The sequence below is a fragment of the Mercenaria mercenaria genome, chromosome 1, assembly GCF_021730395.1.
Source record: "Mercenaria mercenaria strain notata chromosome 1, MADL_Memer_1, whole genome shotgun sequence".
Lineage (NCBI taxonomy): Eukaryota > Metazoa > Mollusca > Bivalvia > Venerida > Veneridae > Mercenaria > Mercenaria mercenaria.
This window is the reverse complement of record NC_069361.1, coordinates 73,941,766-73,961,166: the sequence shown is the minus strand read 5'-3', so window position 1 is coordinate 73,961,166 and position 19,401 is coordinate 73,941,766. Positions and strand designations below refer to the sequence as shown.

The 19,401-nt window shown below is 34.2% G+C and overlaps 1 protein-coding gene across 1 annotated transcript; it reads left to right on the top strand.

Moving 5' to 3' along the window:
* The first annotated feature begins 72 nt into the window (after positions 1-72).
* Positions 73-17,176, top strand: LOC123534009 (transmembrane protein 62-like). Its single transcript, XM_045316038.2, has 14 exons — positions 73-279; positions 1,160-1,271; positions 3,489-3,623; positions 3,818-3,863; positions 4,776-4,923; positions 5,181-5,308; positions 5,780-5,902; positions 6,400-6,555; positions 6,984-7,143; positions 7,788-7,898; positions 8,644-8,737; positions 9,422-9,547; positions 10,317-10,435; positions 12,090-17,176. The coding sequence occupies exons 1-14, from the start codon at positions 115-117 to the stop codon at positions 12,387-12,389; spliced, it is 1,923 nt and encodes a 640-aa protein (XP_045171973.2). The 5' UTR covers positions 73-114; the 3' UTR covers positions 12,390-17,176.
* The last annotated feature ends 2,225 nt before the right edge of the window (positions 17,177-19,401 follow it).

The following is a 19,401-nucleotide window of genomic DNA, read 5'->3' as shown; positions in this document are numbered from 1 at the left end:
AAGCACATTTTGGACCGAATTACTGCATTATAACCTTATGTGGCCAGTCGTCCGACGAGTCAGATCAAACAAGGGAATGTACTCTGTCAACAAAGCAGACGCTTGGGTGGAAAAATGAAAGTTCTGGCATATATTATTTTTGTTACGATTTCTCTGTGTTTGCTAGGCTTTATTTCTTACACCATTCAAAATGACATTGAAGATAGAAAAGGCAATTATATTCCATATCAAAACATTGTCCCAGGAGGAGGAATGGAAAGACTGTTTTGGTTTGTTCAGGTTTGTTGTCACATGTCTCTGTCATTGACTCATTCGTGTCAGTTCCTTCTTTAAATAAAAATTACACGAAATGATTGATGTCATTTTTACTCTAATATTTAGCAAAATTTTTCACAAACTGATTTTAAAATTTATGGGAAAAATGAAAGATAATTATATTTACATTGGTGAACAATTTGGTGTTGCATCAGAAATTTCTTCAAGCAAGTCAGTAATCTATGAGTAATTGCTAACTGTAGCTAACATTCTGTAGTACCTTCACCTTGTGAAACAATGAGAAAGCTAGAGAAACTTGAAAAAACTGTTTTATTTGATTAAACGCCTATTTTTACATAAAATATACTGTATTCATTGGCGTCTTACAAACACTTGAAAAAAAAATCACAAAATAATGAGCATAAGCTCTTAAGATCATTTGAGCAACCCTATTTTAAGAAGAGTTGAAACCGTTTATGCCTAACCCCTTCCAAACCACCCCTTGTTCTTCGGCACTACTTCTGCATGTCTAATGTTTAAGACCTTGCGACTTATATTATATTAGGTGCAAAACCATAATCATGCAATTCAAGCTGTAGAAGATTTACAGAGCAGCACTGCTTCTACCTGTCTAATGTTTAAGAATAAAGAGCAACAGTCCTAAGATTAGTAAGAAAGAGCTAGTGTAATGCTGCTCTAACAGTGGTAAATGCTGCTTTATTGCAGTTACCTCCATAGAAGTCTTAGATGTGTGGATAATATGTTTAAATAGCCTAGGCTTTGAGATGGTTGTCAAGGACTCTTATTGACATTTGAGGGTAGGGATAAATTTGAAGTACCTAGTAGCTTTACTGACAGCATACAAGGGATGATTGTGAACAGTTTTAATCTTTTGTATATTTAGGTGACAGATATCCATGTTAGTCGATACAGAAGCTTTGATAGAGCACCAGACTTGAGGAAGTTTTGTGATACACATTTGACTGTAATCAAACCAAGACTAGTTTTAGCTAGTGGTATGTTACTATATATGCATTTATTCATCCTTAAATGCATGTCATTAAGTTAATAGTTATAGATATTAGGCTTTTGCATATTACCTGAATTGTCTCAACTGAACATTTTTGTTGATTATAGCATCCTTTAATATTTGTAATTGTACAGTTTTCTTTTTAAGTTCATTGTCATTTAAATTCTTTACTCAACAGTTCCATTTTTAGCTCACCTGAGCATGGAGTGCTCAAAGATGAGCTTTTGTGATCGCCCTGTGTCTGTCGTCCGTCCGTCTGTCGTCGTCAACATGACTGTTAACGCTCTAGAGGTTACAATTATGGCCCAATCTTAATGAAACTTGGTCAGAATGTTACTCTCTATAAAATCTTGGATGAGTTCGATATTGGGTCATCTGGGGTCAAAAACTAGGTCACCAGTTCAAATCAAAGGAAAAGCTTGTTAACACTCTAGAGGTCACAATTTTGGCCCAATCTTAATGAAACTTGATTAGAATGTTACCCTCAGTAAAATCTTGGATGAGATTGATATCGGGTCATCTGTGGTTAAAAACTAGGTCATCAGGTCAAATCAAAGGAAAAGCTTATTAACACTCTAGAGGTCACAATTTTGGCCCAATCTTAATGAAACTTGGTCAGAATGTTACCCTCAATAAAATCTTGGATGAGTTTGATATTGGGTCATCAGGGGTCAAAAACTAGGTCACCAGGTCAAATCAAAGGAAAAGCTTGTTAACACTGTAGAGGCCACATTTATGATCCTATTTTAATGAAACTTGGTCAGATAACGTTCAAATCTGGGCCAGGTTGGATAAAAAACTAGGTAACTAGGTCAAATAAAAAAAAAGCTTGTTAACACTTTAGAGGCCACATTTATGAACATATCTTAAAGAAACTTGGTCAGGATGTTAATGTTGATGATCTCAAGGTCCAGTTTGAATCTTGGTCATGTAGAATCAAAAACTAGGTCACCAGGTCAAATCAAAGGAAGAGCTAGTTAACACTGTAGAGGCCACATTTATGATCCTATTTTAATGAAACATGGTCAGAATGTTAATCTTGATGATGTATAGATAACGTTCAAATCTGGGCCAGGTTGGATAAAAAACTAGGTAACTAGGTCAAATAAAAAAAAAGCTTGTTAACACTCTAGAGGCCACATTTATGACTGTATCATCATGAAACTTAGTCAGAATGTTAATGTTGATGATCTTTAGGTCAAGTTTGAATCTGGGTCATGTGGGGTCAAAAACTAGGTCACCGTGTCAAATCAAAGGAAAAGCTAGTTAACACTTTAGAGGCCACATTTATGAACATATCTTAAAGAAACTTGGTCAGAATGTTAATCTTGATGATCTTTAGGTCAATAGGTCAGGCGAGCAATACAGGGCCTTCATGGCCCTCTTGTTCAAATTTCTAATAGTGTATTACTACTTATACTAGAAATAATATTTTGAAGCACTCAGCTATTGAATGTTGTTCACCCAAAATAAACAAGCAAGGTGTATATGAAAAACATAGGAAAACATACTAAGTAACGTTTTTGTGGATTTTGTCACCAGTAGCATCTGAATACAGATTGTCTAATTTCAGTGTCTAAATATATCTATAGCATTCATTTAAGAATCTTAAATTTGAAATCTGAAAACTTATGTCCCCAGTTTTTGCAGAAACCACAATATTATACCAATGAAATTAACTGATGTTTCAGTAAGTCACATCCCTGTGTTTGGCTTTGAAGCCAGCTGTCATAGATTGATGAACTTTCTATATTATTTATATTAATATTTTCAGAATGCCAGTATAGATGTTGACTGTCTAAATTATCTTTATATATATGGTTGTTAGTCTGGCTTCCTGGCTGCATGTTTTTTTTTTTTTATATAAATACAGCAATCATTTTATAAGAAGACTTTAAACCTCTAAAATAGCACAATTTCATCTGATGGTTGAACCATACAGCTCCCTATGTTTGGAGTCTGGGGCAGTAAAAAATGTCAATGTAGAAAAAACCAGCTGGAGTTACTTCCCTTTATATTATGTAACTAGAACAAATATAAGGAAGGGAGCCAGTCTAATATGGCTGTTAACAATATTGAATGTACAACAATATGTGCAGGAGATTTCCATTTTATATCACTGTCATTTAAGAAGGTATCAATTTGCTTTACATATGTATTAAGTATTGATTTATTGATATTAATGTACCTTAATTTGTTGCAGGTGATCTGACAGATGCAAAGTTTTATGATTTGAAAAGGTCCAAGCAATTTGTAGATGAGTGGCAAACATACCATGACACTGTCAAACATTGTCAGGAAATTGTTAAAACATGGCTTGACTTGCGAGGCAACCATGGTAAATTCAACTACATGATTGTACTGTATTTAAAGTGTACTTAAGTTACAATGAAATTAATTTAATATGTAGAATGCATTACAGCTAGTAATTATTTTTGGAAAGTGAATGTTTTGTGCAAGACACTGTAATTACATATGTTACATTTAAAATCACTGCTGTCAAACATATTTGTTTAATTCTTTTAATTACAGATTCTTTTGACACACCTGATTTAGATCATAGAGACAATTTATTTAGGTGAGTACTAGATTGCAAGTTCTTGGAGAAATTAACTTCTAGTTCAAGGTTGTTGTTTTCATGTAATTTTTTTTCTGGAAAAATTAAAATGTTTCTCAGTTGCATCTGTCTCATTGTTATGTCTGTTTCATACAGTTATGTCTGTTTCATTATTTAACATCTGTTTCATTATTACATCTGCTTCATTATTACATCTGTTTCATTATTACATCTGTTGTTTCATTATTACATCTGTTTCACAACTCGGAAGTAAGATAATACAGTTCCAGAATTTTACTTAAATGGCAAAATTAAATATGAAGGTCTTTCACTTGCTTCTCACTGCCGTGAGTTAGAACCTATCAGGGGGCTTTGACTAATGAAATTTTCTGTATTAACCCTTATCATGCTGAATGTGATTGATTCTGCCTTTGCGACCAGTGCAGATCATGATTAACAGTTAATGGTACTGTCCAAATTGAAAGATGGACAAGTTCATTATAGAAATTTAGCAGGGTTAGGGTTAAGAAGCTGTTAAGGTGGCTTGTGGAAGGTCAGTGGTGCCCAAAATAATACCTGGATGGTCACTAAGGGATTTCCTGCATCACTGACATATGACCTAACCACTGTAGGTGTGGCTTAATTAGTCTGTGAAACAAACAAAAGACTAATGTATAAAAAAAACATTTTTAACAGATTTCAGTATCAGGACTCTGATCCAGCGTGGTAGTAACTGTAACTCCTATTAGGTCCTTTAAATGTTTTAGAATTAAGTATTAAACATTTAACTTCCTTTTTCAGTCTTCATTTTATAATAAACTTCTTAATGGATACAGTTTTGAGTTTCATAAGAAAACCCATTTGTATTTATAAGTAATCAGAATGTTAGGTGAGTGAAGTACAACTAAACTTTTTTTTTTTTGATACTTTCAGAAAGTATTCATCACAGGGAATGGACCATGGAAGTTCTTATGTATATCACCATGAAGAGAAGTTTGGCAAATATTCTTTCGTTGCTGTAGATGCTAGTCCAAATCCAGGGCCAAAACGTCCTTTTAATTTCTTTGGATATATAAAATCTGTAAGTATTTACATAGAGGTTAATGTGATCTATACTCGACATCATTAAAAGCAAGTTTTACACATTAACATACAAATTTGGGAGTAAGATGGGCATTATATTTTGACAATACATCATAAAAAGGTGGCGAGTTAAAAATCTCATTTATTTTATCCAGTCCCCTCAAAATAGCCATTTATGCATAAAGCACAAAGTTCCCTGCCAAAAACATTTTGCAGTAACTTTTAACTGAACAGGCCATTATGAACATATTTCAGGATGGAGAGAAGGTTATTGAAAGTTATTTGAATGAAAGTCGTACAAGCAACATGACAATAGCATTTGGACATTATCCAAGTTCTTTGGTGGCAACACAGACTGGTAATAACATCAGATATATTCTAAGGTAGGTAACTCTGCAGCTGTGTTAGAATATAGTAGAGAAATGTTTTAATATGCATAGATTAAATGGCAACATATATTTCCAGGAACTGTTGCAGTTCTGTAAGATAGTTTAGCTTCACACCCAAGTTAATCATTTGATATATATGTGTGGTGCCAAGTACGAGTTAACATATTGTAGAATCAGTTGTTTACATGTGACCAAAAGTTGGTAAAATATTGTAGAACAAGTATAGCTTAATTGCTACTAAGAACAAAATTGGAAGATAATATGCATATTGCATCAGACTGAAGCTGAAAATATAGAGTAAAGTTATTGAGATATATGCATCCAAAATTTGCTGTACAACTATTAAGCATAAATTGTGGTTGCAATTCTGACATATAACATGTATAGAACAACTGAAAAAAACAACTTATTACAGATATATTTGTATATAAGTTTGAGGTGTTTATTGTTAATATTGTCATTCAGAAATGTAACAGCATATTTATGCGGACATTTACATACACTGGCTGGACTGGTACCTAACATGTATGCAAGACACAAGACTGGAATGCTGGAGCTTGAACTTGGAGACTGGAGAGATGCAAGAATGTAAGTTCATGTCAGTTTCATGTTTTTTAACTGCATCAGTGTATGGTTATTGCAGATTATGTTTCCATGTCATCTTAATTAGACACCCTACATAGTTTGATAAAGATGCTTAGGAGTCGTCATACTGAGATATTGCAGAGTCATATGGCCTTGATTTTCGACAAAATGTCTTTATTTTCTCTGACAAATTGGTAATGCAAAATGCAGGTGCATTAATTCAGCAATAACTCTAACCAGCTGATTCTGTAACACAAATTTTTGGCCTCAATACTTTCTTATCCCTGTCTGTTTTACCGTTGTCGTGTTCGACAGAACAGCTGACTTGAGTGAACCTATGTTGTTGTGGTAGCCTAAGTCTTCTGTTTTGGGAACCTCTTACCCAGTTGAAAGCGAAATTCCTTCGGCAGAAATTTGTTTGGGGTTGCTGTATATGTAGAGACTTGTTCTAAATACAGAAGTTTTCTGTGAAGTACATGTACTGCCTTTCATTTGAATAGATATCGAGTATTGGCAGTGGACCATGATATGTTGTCGATTGTTGATGCTGTCAAGGACAGATGGCCTGTTGTCATGGTAACCAATCCTAAAGAAGCTTCACTGATAGCACCACTTCATGAGCCCTTATATCTGATAGAAAAATCTACACATATAAGGTAAGGTATATTTGTCTGTTTATATAAATGCTGCATATAGATGATTTGTTTGAATTTTCAGTTTTAAAAATGATCATTTAAGTTCACAGACTTTAGTTGCATTGAAATTTTCTCAAATTGAAAAAATATATACTGGTTTATTTGCGCTTGTCACCGGGCATATAGCACAAACTGTGGACTAATGATTCTATTTAAGGAGTCATGTAATAGAAATGAATGTGAATGTATGATTTCTTTAAAGTAATGTCAAGATAACTTTAATTCATATTTATACATGATGCTTGATAAAAAGTTGGAATAATAAACCAAGGGCGTATGTCTTATGTATTACAAAGGTGTTAGCCCCATTTAGTTCTATGAGCTCAAAATTTTCAATGCAAAATTCTTTCATGGCCCAGCAAAGTACTAGATATTGTTTTTATTGACAGAATACTGGTGTTTACTAATGGTAATGTAAACAATATTGAGGTATATGTAGATAGTAAACATCAGGGTAAAGCTAAACATGTTGAAGGTCCACTGTATGTGTTACCATGGCAACCGTCACTCCTGTCTGGAGGTGTACACTCTATCAGAGTTGTTGTTCAGGTAAATACTGCTTGTTTTGTTTGTAATTTAAATAAATGTGCAGATATTTATTACAGTAATGAACAAAATATCTACAAATCACAAATGATCGAAAATTAAAATCATTAAAACTAAGTACATTATGCCTCTATAGTCGTCATGTCCACTGACATCCAGGAAAATTGCATCATTTAAGCAGGTAACTGCTCTACCCAATAGTTACCAATGTTTTGAACAGAGTACAAGATATGGAAAAAAGAAACACCCACACATAATGAAATTAGTCTCAGTATGTATTCTTTGAAAATATTGCTGCTACATGTGTAGTTGTGAAGAGTTTGGATGGGCTTGCAGTAATGTAAGTAGTATATATGAGCCGCGCCATGAAAAAACCAACATAGTGGTTTTGCGACCAGCATGGATCCAGACCAGCCTGTGCATCCGCACAGTCTGGTCAGGATCCATGCTGTTTGCTTTCAAAGCCTATTGCCATTAGAGAAACTGTTAGCAAACAGCATGGATCCTGACCAGACTGCGCATGCTGATTTTCTTATGGCATGGCTCATATAATTTATTCTTTTAGAGAATAACAATTATGCCAGTTACTGCACACTAGAGGGTTAACCAAAGATGTGACAGTTACACATAAACCTTGTGTATTGTAGGATTCTGTGAATGGTCGTCATGTTACAGAACAGACATTTTCTCTAGATGGGACCAGTCCATTACTTCCATTCAAAGGGAGATTTATACTGATGATGGATATTGCTACACTAGTATGTTGTTCTTTGTTTTTATCTTTGCTTGTAGAGAGTAAGATTGGATTAGAAAATACAGAAAACTAATTCACTCATTATTAGGTCCTTGTTCTGAAAGAAATGAAAGACTAGATGCATTGCCTTTGATATACATAGAGTTGATAAAAATACTGATTTGCATACTGATCATCTTCTGTCCTACGGAAGTGTAAGTATGTTTTATTTGCACAATGTCTACATGCAATACGTAACAAATGACAATCAATGCATATAATGTACATATGAACACAATCTTAGACATACTACTCGCAACCATGTATGCCACTACAGGATAACAAAAAAGAAATGAATTCTTATTCATTGGTCCTGTTATGCGCATGACACAGTATCTAAAGTAGCTCCATATTGTTTGCCGTTTGTGATAATGAACCTTGCTTTTGTTTTTGGATTCATGTTGTATTCATATATTAATTTGGGAGCCTCCATGGCCAAGCAGTTAAGGTCGCTTACTTTGAGTCACTTGCCCCTCACCAGTGTGGGTTTAGAACCTTGCTTTGGCTACATAGAATTCTTCATGTGAGGAAGTTGGCTTAATGAAGGTCAGTGTTTCTCCCAGCCATACCTGAAGTACAGTACAGTTTTCATTAAACAGGAACAATGAGTGATGTATTTCACTATGAATTATGTATACATAAATAATACTTAGAGGCACAAATTTGTTCCCATGTTGTCTAGCAATTGCAAGAAATCTCATATATTTCAGGTTCATGTGGTTTTCTACTTTGTTGTGACTGTGTATGTGTTTGTAATGGTATTGTTAAGAAAGTGCAATAATATTAGATCTCATCTGTTTACACGTAAGTTTTACGTATTTTTTCTGGCTGTTACTGTTATTTATGTTGTAAAGGATAAACTGTATAAAATTATGTTAGTTAATAGAAAGGATAAGCATTTTGTTAATTCTACGTTTGTGAGGAAATTTTCTAGCCAACTCAATGAAGGTCTATGGTTCTACCAAAGTACTCTTCAGTGCCTGACAAAAGATGCGTAGAGGGTCACCTGGTGTCATTCTCCACCATCAAAGCTGAAAAGTTGTCATATATTGCCTAAATGACAGTGTGACTTGAAAGCAACAACTTAATCTTACCTAATTTAACTTTCTCAGGGTCTTTCATAGCAGTCATTAAGGTTGCTGACTGAATCAATTGCCAGTCAACACTATGGGTTAAAAACCTTGCTTGGAGAGTAGACTTCTTTCCTTTGGGGAAGTCACCCAGCTTTAATACAGAAGGTTCCTTCTTGTATAGCTTAATGAATAATGCCTGAAAGGCCATCCAGGATTTTCCTTAGGAATTTATAGTACATGTATGACATAAATCTCTGATTGTGACTTAAACCCAAACGAAACAAATAGATCCACTAAACTTCAAAAGATAAGTTTGAAAATCAGATGAGAGTTGAACATCATTGTTACACATGTGTTCAGACAAAAGTATGGCATGTTAATGTTTCTATGCAGTACATCCTTTGTGTGATTTCAGTCCATGGAGGAATATTCAATAGTTTGTTGAAGTTATACAACAGCTGGCTACACAGAATGTGGTTGGTTACCAAGACAACCAAGCTGTTCTACAGTCTTATAGGGGCAATGTTATATGTTGCATTTGGTAGGTATATTTTATTTATATCAAGTTTTAGACTGTTTAAAGGTTTGTTTGGTTCTAAATTAAAAAAGATCAAGATTTACAGCTTGTTGGAGAGCATAGTAGATTGTTAGGTTGGGTAAGGACAGTATGCCTGCAGAGATATTGCAGTTCCATGACTGGCTGGTGAGATATTAGATGGTAATATTTTTATTGTGTTTGTATTATGAATGAATAAATGAATGAATCTTATAATTGCAGGACCATGGCTGGTAGGTGAGATATTTTAAGATTCTTTCACTGGTGGTAGGTGCAGATGGGAATATCCGGCTCGAGGGTAACTGTTTTTTGCAGTAACGAGGCTCTGTCAAGTTACCGCTTAAACAGTTACCCGAGAGCCGGATATTTCCATCTGCACCTACCACCAGTGTTTGAATCTTTTTCTTGCATGCCATATGCAACTGATAATAGTAAAAATAAATTCAAACGTCAAGTGATTTTCTAATAGCACTTTTTTCTTATAGTAACATTAATTATTACTACACAAATCTTGTCTACAGATGTAGTTTGTTATACAACATGTACATCATTTACAGCACGAGAGTCATCTTACACCTTCGGGATGTAAGATGGAGTTTTCCAGCACCAATGAAATCACCAGAAGTCCCAGTCTGTATGCAAGAATAAGTCATATTGATTTAATGTTTGTGTAATGAATGTTGGTTGTTGAGATATTAGAAGATCATGTTGGTGTTGTATTTTTATTATATATGAACGAAAATTTTAACTGCAGGACCATGGCTGGTTGGTGAGATATTAGAAGGTCATATTGGTGTTGTGTTTGTTTGGGGAATGTATGTCAATGGCAGCTATCTTCCTGTCTGTCTAACTTATTTCTATGGATTATTCCAGGTAATGCATTTCAGTAGATATTTTATCATTTTTGGGGTCAGCACTGTTTCTCAACAGTATTACAGTTATACAAACAGTTAAGTAACCTAACTAGTGTTTCTGGTTGTCTTACTTGTACTAATTTGTTGTTCACAAGTAACTGAAAGCTTCCAACATAAATCAGAGGAGGAGGATGTATGACGTTATACGTAAGGTTTTCAGTCAGTCATCAATGAGAACACATGCCTTGCACGGGATTCGAACCTGTATCATTGTAATGAGAAGTCTTATACTTTAGTGAGCATAGCAGATAGCCTAATTATGTCTCCCACCACACATTGGTGTGGGAGACATATTGATTTAATCCTGTCTCTGTGTGTGTCTGTCTGTCAGTATGTCAAAAATCTTGTCCGCACTTTAAGTCGAACAGTTCTTATCCAATCTTCACCAAACTTAAAACAAAATGTGTTTGACAATAAGTCCTCGGCCAAGTTCGATAACTAGCCAAATCGGCCCAGGCACTTCGGAATTATGGCCCTTGAATTACCGAAAATACTGATGCCAGTGATACAGGTCTTGGTGCATGGTTGACTCAGATACATAATCAAAGGCCATTTACTCCAAAACTTACTCCTATGCTATCAAAGGTATATTTTCTGTGAGTAAACAGTATACGAAGACAGACTTACTATTCAGATGATTACGCAGTTGTGGGAGACATGCTTTTTTCTCAAAAGCAGCTCTAGTTACCTTTTGAATTTTTATTATACCTACCCTTCACATTTTTTGAGTTTGTCCGTATTGATAATGAAGATTGATTTGTCTTTGATTTGTTGTTACCCTTGAGAAGTAGTGTACACATACTGCTGTTTTATGGCATATGGTTTCTTTGTATTGTACACTGTTAGACATCTAATTAAAATTTCATTGTTATTAAGTTATTCAATGGTTTATCAATTCTGGACCTTACATTACCAACTGTTTTGCACAGTTGCTATGTTGTATGACTGATGGTTTTACAATTATTTTTTGGTACAGTAATGTAGCAAGAAAAAATTATACTTCTATGCCTGCACTTGAGCAGTTCATCAAGAATCTTGTTTGCTGCTTACATGTCTATAGATCCCCAGTCTTTTCTGTATTTGTTTGGCATAAATATTTAAGTATGTGAATTTGTGTATTAATATTGTTATAAAATGATATAAATAGTTTTCTTCAATTTTCTTTTGTACTGTACTATGGTCACATTAGTTGTTAGGCTTCTATTAATATGCAGCGTAGTACTTTACATTCTTGCTCTGTTTTCCCTCTTATAGTATACTTTGCGAAACCTATTATTAAAGTTTCAGACATATTCTTTATATTCAGTCATAATAAGTTGTTATGGTTCACAACACCAGTACTTCAATGAATGTTAAATAACTGGAAGTTACTTTCAGCTTTTTGATAAACTGTCAGTATACTGTTTGAAATACATGAATTTCTGATGGAGAAAGTTTTGAATTTTTACCCTCAGATTAATGTAAGTGCATATTATATAAAAAATACCAGTTGTTTCTGAGTAATTCATCATGTCATATGTGCCCCTAAAAAGTTACATATAGTTAGAGAAAAGAGGCTAAGTTTTTTCTACACATTACTTGGAATTATTTTTCATTGAAATTTTTTATTTCAGGTGATTACATTCAACATTCCGCTGACACTGTACTTAGGCTACCAGCTTCAATACTCACAAGGAGGTCACAGGAGAAAAAGTTTATGTCATAGAGCAAGACATATTTACTTCCCTTTTATAGCTCTCCTCGTTTTCCAAACTTACATAGCGCTATCTGAGTTTCCTGCGGCGTATGGTATAAGAGCTTTAGTTCTAGGGCCAGTCAGGACAGGATCTGTGATACTGGCTGTTGTACTGTTCTCTGTTTCTAGAAAAACCAATGTAAATTCACTTACTGGTATTTGCACTCATAATAATTGAATATTGTCTGTGATAACTCTTTATTAGTACAATGTTTTTCTGTGAGTTATATTGAAATATTAGAGTGAAACGTATTGCTTTAGTGATTTACAGTGAAAGATTTCAAATACTGTGAAATCATTAATATTCGTTGGGGACTAATTTTCGTGGATTTCGTGGTTGAGTCAATCCACTAAATTTAATCCCAATAAACAAGAAAAATTCCCAGTCATTTTTATGTTCAAAAGTTGAAATCCACGAATTCATATCCCCACGAAATTGCCGTTTTGACCAAAACCACGAAATTTCATGCCCACAAAATTATAGTATATTTATTTTACTTATACAGAACTATAAAATGGTTAAAATTAGGTAAAAACCATTGAAAAGATGTAACATAAATTGAAAATGTATTTGCTTTGCATGTGAAATCAAAATATCTTCCTTCAGATGAACACCATATATGAAATATTTTTATGAGTGGAATCAAATAAATATCTACAGTATGACTGTATGAACAGGTCACATAAAAATTCAAGCATCAAAATTTATGTTATGTAATTATTCAAAATGACATCAACGGATATTTAATCTTTGAAAAACAAGTTCACCCACTCACATGTACAGAAAAAAAATGGAGATCTTTTTTATGTGTATCTCATCAGTAGTAAACAAAATGATCAGTAAACAGGTTTTAACATTATATATAATATTACCAAATGAGCCGTGCCATGAGAAAACCAACATAGTGGGTTTGCGACCAGCATGGATCCAGACCAGCCTGCGCATCTGCGCAGTCTGGTCAGGATCCATGCTGTTCGCTTTCAAAGTCTATTGCCATTAGAGAAACTGTTAGCGAACAGCATGGATCCTGACCAGACTGCGCGGATGCGCAGGCTGGTCTGGATCCATGCTGGTCGCAAACCCATTATGTTGGTTTTCTCATGGCACGGCTCAAATCTGTTAAAAATATGGCCATCTGCCAGGGTTTGGGCATTATCAGATTTTGAAGCAGCTCACTTGTACTTGAAAAATCTGGATACTCTAGTCATACCCTTTCCAGATTCTTTCAGAACACATTGTTAAGTAGAATCAGTAGTTAGATGTTATAATTTTAAGAAATGATTACTTCCTATAGATAGACTTGTCACCAAAGAAGTATAAATGTATACTGTTTGGAAAAATGTCGCTATCGGAGAATGTCAAGAATGTGGCCGAATGGTTAGAGTAGTTGACTTTGAATGAATCATTTTCCCATCACTTGTTGTTTACAAAAGAAAACCCAAAAAACATTCAGATTTGTCAGTCTGCCAGCATAACTGAATCTCTGTCTCGAGATTTCTCGAAAAATGTATCCTAAAGTAATAAATAACTTATGAAAATATTTGTTTGGAAAGATGAAGTGCACTTGAATATTTAAGTTGAATTTCATCAGTGAGAGCAGAATGATTTACTTTGGCAAAATGGGCTGATGAAATTCTGCATTGTATTTAACATAGGCGGTATACATTCAAAAGATGTGAACTTTTACAGGATTAAAGTAGTGTACTTGCAGATTTGACTTTGAATTCAATCAGTAAGAGCAGAATCCTTGCTGTTGCTTTTGACAAAATGGCATGTTTAGGTATAAAATATGTTGTGTAGTAGAATAGTTTTATGTCCCCCCTCCCTCCTTCAACAACCCTGCCTGTACCCCCTCCCACCCTCCAAAGAAGGATATTGTATTGTTTCGCTCATTGTCAGTCTGTCCTTCCATTAGAAAAAACGTTTAGTTTCCAATCAATAACTAGAGAGTGTTTGGTTTCACAAAGGTAGCATGTCTTTGGACAGTAGATGATCTGTAATATTTTGGGGTTTAGTAGGCCAAAGGTCAAGGTCACAGTGACATCTAGACTGAAAAAGTTTTCTGCTTAGTGACTGAAGTACCTGTTGGCCTATACACTCATAGACATTTATAATCGGTCACCTATAATTTTCATATATTTCTCTCAGAATATGCTGAAAATAAAACTAAAGTATACAATCAATTTATTCAATATCTTAATAACAATATGGGCTGTTTTATTTCATTAGAACATTTGAGTCTTGGTAACAACTACAGTTTGAATAACAACACCCACACTTTTGAAAGTCACACTTTCTCTTTGTCAAATTAATATCATTTAGGAGTTGCTCAAAAGAAGAATTCAGCATTTGCCACAGCAATTGAGTCTACATGATCTTGAAAATGACGCCATTAACAAGTGGCAGAATATCGCACAAGGCGTCATTCAGAGATATATCATTTCGATGCGTAGCCGTTTTTAGGCAGTTATTAATGCGAGTAGCGGGCATATGATATATTGATTGGAAGTGTGACTTTGGAAAGTGTGGGTGTTGTTATTCAAACTGTTGTTGTTACCAAATCTCAAATGTTCTAATGAAATGAAACTGCCGATATTGTTATTAAGATATTGAATAAATTCATGGTATACATTATTGTTTTATTTTCAGGGTATTCCTAAAGAAATATATGAAAATTATAGGTGACTGATTATAAATGTCTATGAGTGTAGCTAAACTTCATAGGATGATTGCCATTGGTCAGTAGATAACTCTTACTGTTTTATGGTTGCAATGTCCACGCATCTGAAAATTGTTTCTGCTCATTAACTTAGAATACTTTGGCATACAGTCCTCAAACTTTATAGGATGATTACCTGTGGTTTATAGATGAGGCCTATTATTTTGGTGGTCAGTAGGTCAAAGGTCAAGATCACAATGACCTCAAGACTGAAAGTGGTTTCTACTCGGTAATTTAAGAACCCTTTGGCCTATTCCTTCAAACTTCATAGGCCTGTGGCTAGTAGATGACCTGCATTATTTTGGGATCAGTAGGTCAAATGTCAAGGTCATGGTGGTTTCCACTTAATAACTAAATAATACTTTAGCCTGAAGTCCACAATCTTCATAGGATGGTTGCTTGTGGTCAGTAGTTGACCCCTATCATATTTGACTCAAAGGTCAAGGCCATAATGATCTCTGAACTGAAAATGGCACAGGCCATCATGGCAGTCATAGGTGTTTTACAAGTAGCTCTTGTCCAAGTGTAACAAAGTACTCCATGGTGTTTGTAAGTAAGTATTTGTGAGTTTCAGTCAGTATTTTCTTTATATTTACCAGGAAATGCAAAAATTCAGAGTCAATAAAAATGGCTGAAACTCACAAATGATCTGTATCATTCGTACAATAAGCAAGACCATTTCAGCTTATGATTTTTAAGGACAAATGTAATTTCAGCAGATTCCATGCATTTAATCTGAACATTTAAACATTGAAAAATATGTATTATGTGAAATATGTACATGTGTAGATTTTTACAGACTGTACTTATTTATGCTGCACAGTGGTATTGTTTGGAAGTATTTCATGAAAGTAGTAAAAATATGTAGTACTACATGTATAAGAAATATGAAAAATATCCTGCTCGCCACATGAAAATGTATTGGTCTGACAAAAGTCAAAATTTGGGAGTGGGGGTGGGGGGTGGGGGGGATTGATTTGCTCCATGTTTTTTTTTGAAAATTTTCAAAGGGACTAATTTGGAGTGGCCATATTTTTTTACTTGAAATAAAAAAGTTGGACATAATGATTTTGAACTATTTGAAAAAGGGTTTTAAAAATACAATGATAATTTAATTTTTTATGTGTATATGCTTATACCAAAGGTCACTTTAACATTTCAAAATCATCCTATGTAGAAAGTTGATTTTATTTGTCATTTTCATTTTAAAATGCCCCAGTTGTTTTCATCCTTTTTAGAGAATTATTAGGGGACACCTTATCTCAGTAAGTTTTAACCAAAGGTCAGTTTTATGAAGTGTACTTTTTTCACACATTTTTAATGGACTTGCCCAAAGAAATATGAATATTTTTTTACATACCACAAAACAATTTGCTTTGTCATATTCGGTATTTCTCCAGTGCTTTATTGTTTTACTGGGTTAAGATTTATGAGGTGGAACATTGTTTATTTCTCTTATTAAAGTTCAAATATTTATTAATTTTATCATTTCATCAGTTTTATTACCTGGATGAAACACACACTGTAAAATATTGTTTTAATCAATAGTTTGATTTATACGGGATCAATAGGAGTTTGAACTTCCTTAGATCTTAGTCCCTGCCTTTGATGTTTTTTCTGTTACAAGAAATTACTTCATTAGGGGTTAAAAACATTTCAGACAAGATCACACCTTAAGGTTGATGTAATAGATTTTTTTAATTAGAAAGTAGTTTCATTTAAGATAGTAGAAACTGAGAGATTTGGCTTCTAAGGGCAGTAATTACCGATATTATTTAAAAAGTACTTTTGTAAGTTTTTAAATACAAAGAAAAGTTCTACTGTGTTAGTCACACAGTAAAAACTGCTGTAAAATAGAACCAAGTTATTTTTATTTAATGTTACACTTGTAATATATAAAATATGTTGACTTAAGATTATGCTTATATATTTATGTCATCTTTGTTTATTGATTGATAATGTGATGCCTGTATGCATGGAGGTATACCCCTTTAAGAATATTTGTTTGGTATTTATTGACAGCAGAGCAACCTTTGTATAACATTTACAAAGCAGATCTGTGTAGAGTGTATGTAACATTTTAGTCAAGATTGTTTTGTTGATATTAACTGAGTATTAATTAAGCCAGAAAATTGTCAATCACAGCGATTTGTTACCTCATTGGTTAGATTTAATTATTTGTTTGTGTATACAGCTTTTAAATGTGCCAATTTGTACTGAAGAAGGAAAAGAACTGAAGTGAAGATGTTGTTGTTGTTGTCATTCCTAATCCTGTTCTCTTTTGTTCTGGATATATACGTAAATTAAATAAGCACCAACTTTGATTTGTTTTTAAAACAACAGTTTGAACTGTATTCATTATTTTTTACTTAAAATGTTATTTAAAAATATTAATTCCTGGATAAATTTTACTTAATAATTTGAAACTAAGGGATATACATGTCCCTCTTGGGAGACCAAACTCTCCCAAATAAACTACCCGAAAGGATAAGAAAAGCCTTTTTTGTATACTTCTTAATTGCTTGTTGGTTGGATTATGACCAAATTTGTGGGCAGTGGCCAGTACCAGCTGTGCATTGACATGTCTGAAGGAATGTTTCATGTGTTTGCAGGGGTAGTCAGTCTGTTTGTAGGTCTTTTGAGGTAGTCTTGTCTGCTTGTAAATAAGTTAGAAATTTACATTTGCTCAGTAACTGTGACAGTGCAAAACTTGTTTCCGCTCAGTAACTGCAGAAGCTTTGACTCTCAAACTTGACATGAACATTGCTCGTGGGCATTGTATGACCCCTATCGATTTTTAGGTCAAAGGTCAAGGTCACATTAACTGTTTGTACAAAAAAAGTTTCTGCTCATTATCTTGAGAATGCTTTTATCTAAGATCCTCTAGGTACATTGCCCATGAGCAGTACATAACCCCTATTGATAGCTGGATTGTCAGACATGAAGATCACACTAATTGTTAATTAAAAAAACATTATGAGAATGCCTTGATTTAAGATTATCAAACTTCGTTGGCAGATTGCTCATTGGTAGATGGTGACCCGTGTTGATTTTATGATCAGTGGATCAGTTACTACAGAAAATATTTCCTCAATATTTTGAGCACGATTTGATTTGCGACCCTCGAACGTTTCCTATTGGTTTTAGTTGTTGGTTAAATGTCAAGGTCACTATGACGGTAAGTACAAATACCTTTTCTGCATGACTTGAGCTATGACTCTCGAGCTTGTCGGCCACATTGCTTATTGATGATGAATGGGACCTACAGATTATGTCAATGGCTCGGGTTAAGACCAGAATAACTGTGACTTAGAAAAGATCATTCACCATGGACCCATCCAAATTTTGAGGTTTCTAAGTCAAAGCTCGTGGTAGGTGATCAGTCGGGTTTTTTATGCTCCGCGGTGTTCTTGTTAATGAATGTTGTGTTTGCTACACTACTCTTCAATGCTGGCATTATTTCAACCAAAAGTTTTTGAAATCATTTCTACCAGAATTAGCACAACCATAGCTACTTATCGTTTCTTTTTTAGCCCTTTTCGAAACACAGACATACTATATTGTTTTGTACATACCAGGTCAGACAATTGCTCTGATGATTGTACAACAAACGGTTTTCAATCAATAACGAGAATGCTTTGACGAAGTCATCAGATTCCATGTTAACTGGCACTGTGTTACTGAGCCATAACATCCGAATCGAAAAATGATCCTGTTATCTATTTTCAGCAGATTGGCCCAATGTTTTGGGAATGAGCAGGGCGGAATTGAGATTCAAAAATGTGTCAATATCTTTTCAAAATAGATAACCTTCAAATTTAATAGAATAAATAATTGTAGTAACTAAATGACATTACTCGGGTGGGGATCGCAGTCAACGTGATCATATGATTAAAACGTGGAACCTTTTGGCTTTATTGCCTGTAGTAGGTATATAAAAGGTTTCTACAGAATAATTATTATTACTGTATATAGTCACTAGCGGATGCTTATTGCTCTTTCGGTCTGTTAAGGCAAAGGTCAATGTCACTGAAAATGCTATTCTAATAGTGCTTTGCCAACATGCATCAAATTGTACCAGATTGTTGTCAGTGAACAATGAATATTCTTTTGTAGGTCAACAGGTCAATGTCACAAATACAGTAAAAACGGGTATGCTTTATCAATTACTTATCCGTTTAAAGTTTCATTAGGAAGTAAAAAACAAAACAATTTAAAGTTTTCCGTTCGTCCGATTATAGAAACTGGTCACGTTCTGCAGTGTATTTTATTAATTAATGAGGGACTTCTTGTTTACAGAGACATATCTGGTTCTGGTATTCAGGTAAATGTTGACAGAATTAATCTGTTCAAGTGATCGATGATGATTTTAGTTTTAGAAGTTGCGTTCAAAGGGATCGGCATGCCATTTTAAATGTTGACTTGTTTTTTTTTTTTGTATTTTTGTTATGCACTCTGAGCTGTGTGAAC

Excerpts from the sequence above, each read along its gene's own strand:
- LOC123534009 (XM_045316038.2), top strand. The coding sequence starts at position 115 with ATGAAAGTTCTGGCATATATTATTTTTGTTACGATTTCTCTGTGTTTG. Across the intron at positions 3,624-3,817 it reads TGACTTGCGAGGCAACCATG|ATTCTTTTGACACACCTGAT; the intron begins GTAAATTCAACT and ends TTTTAATTACAG. Across the intron at positions 3,864-4,775 it reads CATAGAGACAATTTATTTAG|AAAGTATTCATCACAGGGAA; the intron begins GTGAGTACTAGA and ends TGATACTTTCAG.